Source organism: Danio rerio, chromosome 17 (genome assembly GCF_049306965.1).
Source record: "Danio rerio strain Tuebingen ecotype United States chromosome 17, GRCz12tu, whole genome shotgun sequence".
NCBI classification, from domain to species: domain Eukaryota; kingdom Metazoa; phylum Chordata; class Actinopteri; order Cypriniformes; family Danionidae; genus Danio; species Danio rerio.
In genome coordinates this window covers 57,920,190-57,934,210 of record NC_133192.1, presented here as the reverse complement: position 1 = coordinate 57,934,210, position 14,021 = coordinate 57,920,190, and the positions used below count along the sequence as shown (strand labels likewise).

General features: G+C 40.7%; 1 protein-coding gene across 4 annotated transcripts in view; it reads left to right on the top strand.

The window, feature by feature from the left end:
* numb (NUMB endocytic adaptor protein) overlaps positions 1 to 12,944 on the top strand; it is a 68,030-nt gene extending 55,086 nt beyond the window's left edge. For 2 of the 4 annotated variants that reach the window (XM_005169897.6, XM_005169896.6), the window contains 5 exons: positions 2,356 to 2,496; positions 2,857 to 3,061; positions 4,424 to 4,729; positions 6,049 to 6,192; positions 9,143 to 12,944. In XM_005169897.6, the coding sequence (XP_005169954.2) occupies positions 2,356 to 2,496; positions 2,857 to 3,061; positions 4,424 to 4,729; positions 6,049 to 6,192; positions 9,143 to 9,927 (1,581 nt within the window). In that variant the 3' untranslated portion in view covers positions 9,928 to 12,944. 4 annotated transcript variants of the gene reach the window in all.
* Positions 12,945 to 14,021: the final 1,077 nt, after the last annotated feature.

The following is a 14,021-nucleotide window of genomic DNA, read 5'->3' as shown; positions in this document are numbered from 1 at the left end:
AAAATACTGTATAGCCCTCATCATATACAGTTGAAGTTGTTGTGATGGTAAATAGGTGAATGACATATATTATTGATCGCTCGTTATTTTAAAGTTAATGAAAAATTGTCTCATTTAGTCTCCCTCAACAGTTTGTAAGCCTTTACGAGAGTCGTTCTTCTGTTGGACACAAAAGAAGATATTTTGAAGAAAGCTGTAAACCTGTAACCATTGACTTCCATAGTATTTGTTTTTCCTACTGTAGAAGTCAGTGGTTACAGGTTTACAGCTTTAAAATATTTTAAAAATGTAATATCATCTTGATTAAAAACTAAAAAAAATAATGGGTTGATATCAATAAATGACAAAGCACAAAGTTATAATCTATACATTTCGGCACCTTTAAATGTACTATGAATCCCACTGAATACTTAAATCATATTTTTAAATATGATCTTGAATGATTCACTTTGTTTTCTGTGTGGGATTTATGAAAGAGGTGCAGATGAATGAACTGGACCTGGATGTTCATGCGCAGTTGTCAAATTCAGCCTGTTCTGCCACCTGCTGGTGACTGTGCATACATGCATGCTGGACTTTGGCAAAACTAAAATATTTATTTAAAAGGAAAATATGAACTACTTTTATTAGATGGTGTTTAGTATTAGGTATTAATAAATGTATTTAATAATAATAATAATAATAATAATAATAATAATACATTTAAAGGGCCTTTCTGGCAACTTAAGGACACAATAAAACAACAAGAGAAATAATATAAAAGTATACACAACAATGCTAAATATGCTCACATGATTTACTTGCATGATGATAATATAATATAATATAATATAATAAAATATATAATATAATATAATGAGTAATATAATATAATATAGTGTAATATAATATAATATAATAAAATATATAATATAATATAATGAGTAATATAATATAATATAGTGTAATATAATATAATATAATATATAATATAATATATCATATAATATAGAGTAATGTAATATAATAAAATATATAATATAATATAATATAATAAAATATATAATATAATATAAGAGAGTAATGTAATATAATATAATATAGTGTATTATAATATAATATACAGTAATATAATATAATATGAGTAATATAATACAATATAGTGTAATATAATATAATAAAATATATAATATAGAGTAATGTAATATAATATAATATAGTGTATTATAATATAATATACAGTAATATAATATAATATGAGTAATATAATACAATATAGTGTAATATAATATAATAAAATATATAATATAGAGTAATGTAATATAATATAGTGTAATATAATATAATATACAGTAAAATGAATGAATGAATTCAGATACAATCAAGTTGTAAACGCCACCTTAAATAAGTGAGGTTTGAGTCTTGTGAATTGTATTTTCATTTAAAATGCTTGATTGTCTATCAATTAAATTAAAAAATGTGACCCTGAGACACAAAAACATTCTTCAGTTGCAGGGTTTATTATTGGGAAAAGCCAAAAACACCACGGGTCAGTCAAAAATATATCATATTTTTATTTTATGTCAAAAAACCATCAGAGTATTAAGTAAAGATTATGTTCCATGAAGACATTTTGCAAAAGTATATCCATAGCTCTATAAATAGCACATTTTTGGATAGTAATATTCATTGTTAAGACTTTAAATGTGATTTTCTTTGTATTTAGAATTTTTCGAGCTCTCCGCATAATCAAATAGTTGTAAATCGTCCAAATATTATCCAATCCTTACAAACCAGACATCAATAGAAAGCTCATTTTATTCAGCCTCAAGATGACAAACGCATCTCATTTTTCCAAAAATTGGCGTTTATTACAAGATTTGTGATTTAGATTTCAAAATACCACACAGATCATGTTTAATAACTCTCTTGATCCTAATTGTGGTGTTTTGGTGACTATCACTTTAAATGCAAATGAGATTATGCTCTTTTTCATAAGAGGGCGGAGCTACAAATGCCTGTGTTTCAGCATAGTGGCAGATTTAAAAGCAAGATGCTGATGAGGGATATAGATGGTCACTAGTGGGCGGGGCTTTCCCCCTCTGATGACACGTACAAAGGGAGAATGTCAATCAAAGCGTCTCTGCAGACTGTTTTAGTCGAGTCTGATTATAACAAATTCAGTTAATACATTTTTACCATTATATTGCCCCACAACCCCTTATAAATGTAATTTTTGCATTATTAATTATCAAAGAGGGTTGATTTATTGATTTATTTTCCCTGAATACATCCGTACTGTATTTAAACTGAAGTAGTGCACTACATTGAAAGTGTGATGTTTGAATATATGCTGCAAACACTCTCTGTTTGCAGGATCTCATCCTTGACCAGACGATAGAGAAGGTTTCTTTCTGTGCGCCGGATCGTAACTTTGAGCATGCTTTCTCCTACATCTGCCGAGACGGAACCACACGCCGCTGGATCTGCCACTGCTTCATGGCCATCAAAGACTCGGTGAGAGATCATTAAACACCAGCCCTGCTATAGAGAACGGGAATGTGTCATTACAGCGCAGTGCATTCTGGGTATTTAGGACAAGTGAGCCTGATTGATCACCATTGATATTTTGTAGCATATACAGTTACATCTCTAATCACTGATTTATTTTATCTTTGCCATGATGACAACACATAATATTAGACTAGATATTCTTCAAGACACTAGTGTTCAGCTTAAAGTGACGTTTAAAGGCTTCACTAGGGTAATTAGGGTAAAGTTAGGGTAATTAGGCAAGTCATTGTATCACAGTGGTTTGTTCTGGAGACGATATCAATGCTCAAACGTGTGCGTGTTTGTAATGATTGTGTTTCTCAGGGGGAGCGTTTGAGTCACGCTGTGGGCTGTGCGTTTGCCGCCTGTCTGGAGCGCAAGCAGAAGCGGGAGAAAGAGTGCGGCGTCACGGCCACTTTCGATGCCAACCGCACCACATTCACACGAGAGGGATCTTTCCGTGTCACCACGGCAACAGAGCAGGCGGAGCGGGAGGAGGTCATGAGGCAGCTGCAGGACAACAAGAAAGGTGCGTTTGCAGGAAACCAGAGCCAAGAGTGCTCCGAGTTTATATTAAAGGTCCTGTAAAATTAAACTAAAGTTTTCTAGATGTTAGTTTTACTGGCCACATTATTAGGTACACCTTACTAGTCGCGGGTTGGACCCACTTTTGCCTTCAGAACTGCCTTAATCCTTAATTGTGTAGATTCAACAAGCTACTGGAAATATTCCTCTGAGATTTTCCTCCATATTGACATGATAGCATCACACAGTTGCTGCAGATTTGTCGGCTGCACATCCATGATGCCAATCTCCCGTTCCACCACATCACAAAGCTGCTCTATTGCATTGATATCTGGTAACTGTGTAGGCCATTTGAGTACAGTGAACTCATTGTCGTGTTCAGTCTGAGATGATTGAGCTTTATGACATGCTGCGTTATCCTGCTGGAAGTAGCCATCAGAAGATGGAGACACTGTGCTCATAAAGGGATGGACATGGTCAGCAGAAATACTCAGGTAGGCTGTGGCGTTGATGCTCAATTGGTACTAATGGACCCAAAGAAAATCTCCCCCACACCATTACACCACCACCACCAGCCTGAACCGCTGATACAAGGCAGGATGATCCATGCTTTCATGTTGCTGAGGCCAAATTGTGAGCCGAGCATCCGAATGTGTCAGCAGAAATGGAGACTCATCAGAGCAGCAACGTTTCTCCAATCTTCTATTGTCCAGTTTTGGTGAGTCTGTGTGAATTGTAGCCTCAGTTTCCTGTTCTTAGCTGACAGGAGCAGCACCCGGTGTGCTCTTCTGCTGCTGTAGCCCATCCGCCTCAAGGTTGGACGTGTTGTGTGTTCAGAGATGCTCTTCTGCAGAGCTCGGTTGTAACGAGTGCTTATTTGAGTTACTGTTGCCTTTCTATCAGCTGGAACCAGTCTGGCCATTCTCCTCTGACCTCTGGCCTCATCAACAAGTCATTTGCGCCCACAGAACTGCCGCTCACTGGATATTTCCTCTTTGTTGGACCATTCTCTGTAAACCCTAGAGATGGTTGTGCGTGAAAATCCCAGTAGATCAGCAGTTTCTGAAATCAACAACCATGCCACGTTCAAAGTCACTTAAATCCTCTTTCTTCCCCATTCTGATGTTCGCTTTGAACTGCAGCAGATTATCTTGACCATCTTGACTACATGCCTAAATGCATTGAGTTGCTGCCATGTGATTGGCTGATTGGAAATTTGCGTTAACGAGCAGTTGAAGAGCTGTACCTAATAAAGTGGCCGGCGAGTGTATATCATAGATACATTATCAAAAAAAAAATTTGATACATACAGAAATAGGAAAATGACTAATATGATTATAAAAACAATAACCTCTCTCTCTCTCAGACTCAGATTTAGTGATAAGCAGCTCTTCCGGCGGCTCCTGTAACCCAGTGGTGGTGACTCTGGCGGGCCCCAATGGCTCCTCATCTCCTCCTCTGCCCATGGCTCCGCTGGGCCTGCAGGACGGAAATCCTCATGTCATCCCGCGCCGGCACGCTCCTGTGGAGGCTCTCGCTCGCCAAGGCTCCTTCAGGGGCTTCCCGGCGCTCAGCCAAAAGACATCGCCCTTTAAGCGGCAGATGTCGCTGCGCATGAACGAGCTGCCCTCCACCATGCAGCGCAAGTCTGACTTCCCCATCAAAAACACTGGTAATGCCCCATCAGCAGCTACATTTTCATCATATTTAAAAAAAACAACTTGTTCACACCAAACACGGAATTAGGTTACACTTTTAAATTGCATACAAGTCAATTCAAACGGGAAAACAGAAACCGATGCGGATTAATGTTCCATGGGGCAAACATCATCTACTGTTAAAAACTAGCCTAGAGCGCCATCTGCTGTTAAACTAGCCTAGAGCACCATCTGCTGGTAAACTATCCTAAAGCGTCGTCTGCTGTTAAACTAGCCTAGAGCACTGTCTGCTGTTAATAACTCGCCTAAAGCGCCATCTACTATTAAAATCTAGCCTAGAGCACTGTCTACTATTAAAATCTAGCCTAGAGCACTGTCTACTATTAAAATCTAGCCTAGAGCACTGTCTGCTGTTAAACTAGCCTAGAGCGCCATCTACTGTTAAAAACTAGCCTGGAGCGCCGTCTGCTGTTAAACTAGCCTAGAGCGCCATCTACTATTAAAAACTAGCCTAGAGCGCCATCTACTCTTAAAACTAGCCTAGAGCGCCATCTACTCTTAAAACTAGCCTAGAGCGCCATCTACAATTAAAAACTAGCCTAGAGCGCCATCTGCTGTTAAACTAGCTTAGAGCGCCATCTGCTGTTAAACTAGCTTAGAGCGCCATCTGCTGTTAAACTAGCTTAGAGCACCATCTGCTGTTAAACTAGCTTAGAGCGCCATCTGCTGTTAAACTAGCTTAGAGCGCCATCTGCTGTTAAACTAGCCTAGAGCGCCGTCTGCTGTTAAACTAGCCTAGAGCGCCGTCTGCTGTTAAACTAGCCTAGAGCGCCATCTACTCTTAAAACTAGCCTAGAGTGTTGTCTGCTGTAAAACTAGCCTAGAGCGCCATCTGCTGTTAAACTAGCCTAGAGCGCCATCTACTCTTAAAACTAGCCTAGAGCGCCATCTACTCTTAAAACTAGCCTAGAGCGCCGTCTGCTGTTAAACTAGCCTAGAGCGCCGTCTGCTGTTAAACTAGCCTAGAGCGCTGTCTGCTGTTAAACTAGCCTAGAGCGTTGTCTGCTGTTAAACTAGCCTAGAGTGTTGTCTGCTGTTAAACTAGCCTAGAGCGCTATCTACTATTAAAACAAGCCTAAAGCGCCATCTACTCTTAAAACTAGCCTAGAGCACCAACTACTATTAAAATAACAGCCTGGAAAAGGGACATCCTTCTGTCTGTGTGACGATGCTGTAGTTTTCATTAGATGATATAAATGTGTGTGTGTGTGTGTGTGTGTGTGTGTGTGTGTGTGTGTGTGTGTGTGTGTGTGTTTGTGTGTGTGTGTGTCAGTGCCGGAGGTGGAGGGTGAGGTGGACAGCATCAGCTCTCTGTGCACTCAGATCACGTCCACCTTCAGCGGGCCTCCTGAAGACCCCTTCTCCTCTGCACCCATGCCCAAACCAGCCTCCTCACCACAATCACCTGCCGCTCCAGGTCAGTGTGTGTGTGTATATTACAGCTTACATCAATGCTTACTCCTTCACTAGTCTGCTGTTGGCTGTTTATCAATTTTAAACCAGCGTGTGGTTCATTACTACATCCCTGTAGAGTAGTGGCAGAGCTAATCAGCTAGTCTTTGCAACCCCTAGTGTGTGTGTGTGTGTGTGTGTGTGAACGCCTGCGTGTGTGTATGTGTCCGGCTTTGTCTCTAATCTTCTGGTCCTGTCTGCTGCTGTAGTTAATGGCGCAGTTCCTGCCTTCCCTCCGCCTAGCGTCACTGTAACCACTGCAGCTAACTCACCTGTGCTGCCGCCACCACCGTTGCCCGTCCGCGAGACTAACCCCTGGGCCAAAGCCCCAAACACAGCCCCGGCACACGCAGCACACACAGGTAAGAGCACAGGCTTCCTGCTGGCCATGCAGAACAAGCGCTCACTAATGCATCTTGCTTTCAGTGTTAGGGGCCGACCACACCAATTGCGTTTTTTGCGTTGAATGATTTACTAACGGCCGCGAGCGTTTTGCATGCTGATGATGAACCTGCGCACCTCGTCCTTTAACCGCCTGCTGCTCCTCAAGTTTTTGCTGTTGCGCTCTGTGTGCTCGCAGGTCAACTCTGAGCGGGAAAAGCGCGTTACGTCAGTCGCGTCTGTTTCATTGTCCAATCAAATGAAAGCAGAGGCGGGATTTCCATCGAGGTGCCTGCAGTGTTTGTGTTGTCATGATGACTATGGAGACATTTGAAGATGGAGGAGAGACGTGTGGTTGTTATTTCGAGTTAGCCAGTGCTGAATGACTCACAGATCTTGAATGTCACAATATTAAAAATTACAATTATAACAATATCAACAGCAACACTCGTGCGCAAAACTCAGCTGATTCAGTGGTTGCCTAGCGACAAAAATATTGACAAATAGACATTGGATGCATCTGAAACCGCCCACTACTCAGTAGGTACTGCATTTGTTTTTAAACGTACTACTCAGCCGTTAGAAAAGTACGTTCTATACAGTATGAATGTGAAAAGTATGAACGGAATTCGGACGTAATACATCCGCCATTTTGTCATGGTCACGTGACCTACCTGCGTCAGTTGCGTCACTTCACTCCCATTCATGAATTATCTTGCGGGGCATCATGGGATAGCGCAGCATGCATGGGATGCACACTCCAGAATCTCGCCGGAAGTAGTAGGTCATCTGAGTACTTCTCGTATACTGAGTTTTAAATTCTACGAATTCGTACATACTACTCTGCTCGCATACTGATCTTAGCGTACTATATAGTATGGAAGTATACGGTTTTGGACGCAACCATTAACTGTTTCTCAATACCAAGTACGCAAAGTTCGGACTTGTGTCCTTGGAAGTTTCGACTTGCCAAGTTTCGACTTGGAAGAATTAACTCCAGAGGACGCGAGGACACAAGTCAGGTACTACTTCAAATGGAGCGCAGCGTACTTTATAACACCACTTACCTCACCATGGATTCATCGGCTTTACTGTACATTAACAATAAAATGATTTAATTACATAAAGCAGAGCCTTATAATTAATATTACATTGATATTATAAATCTACATGTTTGATTTAAGAAAATGTAAACATAAATGACTATGAATGTGAAGTGAAATCTGTTATTATACACAGACTCGTGTCTTTGATTATTAGATTTAATAAACTATAATGGACATTATACAAATATATAGTACAAGATGTTCGCAATAAGAGATAAAGATAACATTAGTTCTTTGGTAAAGTGTACAACACAGTTACATAATTAAAGTCAATTATAAAACCTAACAAAATAACACTGCCAAAATAACACACCTGAGAACAAATAATACATTTAAAAGACCAAAAACTGTCCATTAAATATACACGAGAGGAACTAAATATCATGTTTTAACTACAATGGAGAGATGAGATCCAGCGGTACATCCGAGATGGATTGGCCGAAGCAAAGCTGCTCTCGGCAGGGGAGGTGATGACGAAGCTCCCGCTGACAGGCTGGGGGTCAGAGTCCGCAAAAGCTAAGGCACATCACCAAAGACGCGCTATCTTTGTGAATAAACTGCCAATTCAAGTTTAACACAATTACATTCTCGCTTAAAAAATTGTCAAAACTTAATTTTTTAACCCAACAAAGCAGTATTTTTAAAAGCGTGTGGGTTTTCTCCTACCCCCATTACTTTTCGCTTGTCGGCCTGCAATGCATTCTGGGTTTGCTTCGCAAATTCGCACAAGTCACCTCCTGATGCATCCTCGGCAAAAGGGGCAGAGCAAGTAGACATCCGGGAAATGCATCTGTACTTGGCAAGATGTGAACTTTTAATTGGACAAGAGCGCATATTGAGAAACAGCCATTGTGGAGCACCTCGTGTAAAGGCGTGTTCGGTGTGATCGGCCCATAAGACTGCATTATTGTTAGCAGGTTCTGCATAATAAAATCTCAAATCTGCATGTGCGAGGAAATGAGAATGGGGCGGGGCATGTCAAGACACTACAGAGCATCTGATTGGTCAGAAGATTTGACAAGAAACTGAAAAAATGTTAATAGTTTAGGCCACAGGTATCAAACTCAGTTCCTGGAGGGCCGCAGCTCTGCACAGTTTAGTTTTAACCCTGATTAAACACACCTGATCAAACTAATTAAGTCCTTCAGAAACCTACAGGTAAGTGTGATGAAGCAGTGCTGGAACTAAAATATGCAGGGCTGCGGTTCTCCAGGAACTGAGTTTGACACCCCTGATTTAGGTGGAAGTGACAGATTTCAAGCTTTGGGTGTTTAATTCAGGTTATTTATTCTAAACACAAATTTGATCCCTGTTTTAGAGCACACTAGATTAAAACTAGCATCTTCATGAGACCTTTAAACTGTTGCAAATCCCAGAATAGATGAAATCCTTCAGGATCTTTTGAAATATTATTTTTGTGTCCTGCAGGGAGCGAGTGGCCGAGCCCTTCCCCCAGTACTGGAGCTCTACCTGCAGTGAGTGCGACTCTCTCCACACCCGCCTCCGCTCACAAGCGCACCCCGTCAGAAGCCGACCGCTGGCTGGAGGAGGTCACCAAATCTGTCCGAGCCCACCAACCCGCTCCCACCGCCAGGACCAGCACACCTCCCGCTCAGCAGCCCTTCCCTGCCCCGGTGCCTGTCCCAATGCCCCCATCTGCACCCTTCATGCCCCCGATTCCTCCATCCGCAGTTCCGTCTGTACCTCCACGTCAGCCGGCTTTCCATGCACAAGCGCCCGTATCATTCCCAGTGTCCAACGGGATTCCGTACGCACAGCCTACTTTTCCAGTAGTGGGCATCACACCTTCTCAGATGGTGGCCAATGTGTTTGGATCTGCCACACAAACTCAGCCCATTTCAGTGCCGGTTCCTGTGGCCCAAACGCAGCTACAGTCTTCACCCTTCTCCACCCCACCGGCCACCCAGTTCGAGCCCCAGCCCGTGTGCAGTCCGTTCGGTAAACCTCTGCTACCTCCGGTGCCCAATACTGTGGTTCTCCAGCCGCCACCCAAACCCAGTCCAGCCTTCAATGGGGCAAACAGCTGGGCAGCGGCGGCCTCTGCTGGACAGGCTGGGGCAAATCCACCGCAGGCGGATGCCTTTGAGGCGCAGTGGGCCGCACTGGAGAGCCGGTCGCAGCAGCGCACAGCTCCATCACCCACAAACCCCTTCTCCAGCGAGCTCCACAAAACATTCGAGATCCAGCTATAAGGACAACAAACAAGAGACTTTAAAGGACTATGAGATTAAATGGCGAGCCAACCATACAGGGAACGACTCCTCAAGACCACTTCAGATCCACATCTCCAGCTTTCATGTTTTTTTTTTGGCAGGTTATCCATGTTTGGTTTCTGATGATGATGAGATGAACTAATGGAGACACAGATGGAGTTGATGAAGATGCAACAACCCCCCCACCCCCAACCCCATGCAAGCTTCACAAAACAAGATCCAACTATAAGGACAAACAACAACAACAAGAGACTTTTAGGGACAATGGCGAGCCAACCATACAGGGAACGGGGAACGACTCCGCAAACCACTTCAGATCCACATCTCCAGCTTTCATTTGTTCTTAGTTTGTCCGTATTTGCTTTTTGTTTGTGATATGAACTAATGGAGACACAGACGGGGGTTGATGAATCTCCTCAAAACATTCAAGATAAACAACAAAACAGCAAACAAGCGACTTTGAGGAACAATGACATTTAACCATACAGGGAACGACTCCGCAAAACCACTTCAGATCCACATCTCCAGCTTTCGTTTTTTGTTAGTTCGTCCATATTTGTTTTTTTTTCTTGTGATATGAACTAATAGAGATACGGACGGGGGTTGATGAAGCAACTTTGAAAGAAAATTCAATTTAATAGCAAGCCAACCATACAGGGAACGACTCGTCAAAACCACTTCAGATCCATATCTCCGTCTTTTATGGTCCCCAAGAAAGCTTAACATCGCGCAATTTAAGAAAACACATGCAATTACTAAAAACACCAGCAAATTAAGAAAAGATCCTCGTCAGTTTGACAGCAAATCCGCACAACGCAAACACTTTAATAAAACGTGCTGCATTGTCATTCAAATAGCGCAGAGCGGAAATGTTTCAATAGGACCTAAAGACGTAAGTCCTGGCTGGGATTTGTTTATTGTGCCTCGGATATTGCTAAGTGAAGTTGTACGTGATCTTCGAAAGCAGAGATTTGTTGTGTATTTAACATCCTGATTACGCTATTCTGTAGTATTTTATTAGCCTAAATAACCTATATAGTGGCATCCGTCACATTTTAGGGTCCCCTTAAAACATTTCCGCTGTTTTCCATGCTATTTGCATGTGTTGTGAGAAAATGTAGCGTGTTTTATTAACGTGTTTGGGTTGTGAGGGTTCGCATCATGTATGCAGTCAATCCGAAAATCTGTACTTAATTTGCTGCCGTTTTTTTTTTTTTAATAATTGCATGTGATTTCTTAAATTGCAGCTCTTTTAGCCACTCCTTTGTTTTTTGTTAGTTCGTCCATATTTGTTTTTTTCTTGTGATATGAACTAATGGAGATGCGAACGGGGGTGGAAGAAGCGACCTTGAAAGACAATTCGATTTAATGGCGAGCCAATCACACAGGGAACGACTCCTAAAAACCACTTCAGATCCATATCTCCGTCTTTTATGGTCCCCAAGAAAGCTTAACATCGCGCAATTTAGGTAAGCACATGCAATTGCTAAAAACACCAGCAAATTAAGAAAAGATCCTCATCAGTTTGACAGCAAATCCTCACAACGCAATTTCATTCAAATAGCGCAGAGCGGAAATGTTTCAATGGGACCTAAAGACGTAAGTCCTGGCTGGGATTTGTTTATTGTGCCTCGGATATTGCTCACTGAAGTTGTACGTGATCTTTGAAAGCGGAGTTTTGTTGTGTATTTAACATCCTGATTACGCTATTCTTTAGTATTTATTAGCCTGAATAATCATAACTTGCATAGCCACATCCGTCACGTTTTAGGGTCCCCTTTAGGTTCATTGCTATTTGCATGTGTTGTAGAAAATGCAGCGTATTGTATTAATGTGTTTGGGTTTTGGGTATGCTGCCAAACCGATGAGGATCTTTTCTTAATTTCCGTTTTCTTTAAACTGCATGTGTTTTCTTAAATTGCAGCTCTCTCAGCCACTCAGTTTTTTTTTCTTTTTGTTAGTTGTCCATATTTGTATTTTTGCTTGTGATATGAACTAATGGAGACCTGGACGGGGGTTGATGAAGGTGCCCCCCAACACCCCCTCGGGAAAAAAAACACAGCAAATACAACTACTTTTATCTGAGATGAATTGGAGATGATGGTGAATGGATTCTATAGATGCTCCTTATATTGTTGAGGACTAACCCGACTCACGGCGCCCCCTGGCAGGCTGGATGACTGCTGGCTACCTGAAGGACTAGCCACTTCACGGACGAAGAGGAAGAAGCAAGAGAATGCCAAAATCTTTATTTTTATGCATTAAGTATATTTTAAATAGCTTTGAGATTTAACTGAAGAGCTGTAAATAATCTTTCCAAAGGTGCAGACGTATTTTGTGTGCATACTGGAAAAGAGCAAATCTATATATATATATATATATGAGCGTGAAGGGACGGTTTTCATGTCTCGTCTCTTTCGTCATTTGGTTAAAGTCTTCTGGCCACCATGCATAGTTTGGATGTTCGTCTTTTTGTAAATAGATAATCAGAACGGACTGGGTTTTGGAGGATCTGTAAATCGCACAGGGCCCAGACGATGCTATCTGTCTGTCATGCTGTCATTTTAACCTTTTTTTTTGTACTATAGTATCAGTACTTTGATTTTTTCATTATTTTTTTTTAGCAATTTTTAATGATTTTTTTTAACACTATTGACAGTGTCACCTTCCAAGCCACTTTTGTTTTAATTTGATGATAAATTTTGCTTTTATTTTAGCACAAGCACTGTACTAATCCGTCATCTACGATTGACGAGACACCAGTCTCGTTAGAAACTGTGGTTCCAGATCCAAAAAAAAGATTGCAGTCAATGTTTAATTTCACCTGCTTTTCATACAATTCCACGAACCCTTTTGTTTTTATCAGACGTGAAGATGATCGGCCCCGTTTTTAGGTTTTGATTCCATTTTGTAAGTATTGCATTGTATTATTCCAATTCTTTATGGAAAATCTAATCTAAGAGATCAAATAAAATGTTGGTGGGTAGAGGAAAGCAGTTCTGCGTGCTTCTGTTGTCTCTGACATCTTGTTTGTTGCATTATTTTTTAAAAGAGCCAGTTACGCACTTTGAAATGAGCATTTTTTATTTGACGTTTGACAATCTCAACTTAAATTAAAGCATAGAGTAGCTCCTCCCCTTTTAAATTCTATTTTAATATTCACACGTGACAAAAACAGTGTGCTGAAACGATTTGATTGACATTCTCCCGCTTTATGTGTCATCAGAGGGGGAAAGCCCCGCCCACTAGTAACCATCTCTCCCTCATTAGCATGAACAGCCCTGAGTGAGAAGCAGCCATCTGCCATTAGTTTTGAATCTGCCACTATGCTGACACGCAGGCATATGTAGCTCCGCCCTCTTTTAAAAAGAGCAGTCTCATTTGAATTTAAAGCAACAGTCACCTAAAAGGGGCAGTTTCAGAGAGTTAGAAAACATTATCTGTGTGCTATTTTGATCTAAAACATTACACACACACACACACACACACACACACACACACACACACACACACACACACACACACATATCCAAGACTTATTTTAAACCTTGTAAAAGGGGCATAATAGGTCCCTTTGAAACTAACATACTGATACTAACATCTAAAAACGTTTATGTATGATGATTTGGATGCAGTCGTCCCACCAAACTTCCTCAGATGGACTCTAAAAAAGGTATTTATGAAACATGCTATTGTCTGAATATATTCTACTTTCTCTGGGACAATAAGTGCAAATAAACTGTAAAATTAATTAAGTGTCTCTTAATTAAGTCTCTTCTATTTTCATTTTATATGAAGTATAACAATTTGTATAATATACATTTTTATAATAATACACCATATTTATTGACAGCTTGTTGAACCAGACACTGAAGTTTTTTTTTTTAACAATATACGGGAGATCATACAAAATGCATGATATTATTTTTTTAGTTTTAGGTTTATATATAATTTACATGATAAAATAGATAAAAGGTTTTAAAAATCCAGTCTACAATTACTTTACTTTACTGAAAATATGTCACTTTTTGTTCGTTTTTCACCAAATCAGTGACATCATTTGTGAATTTGGC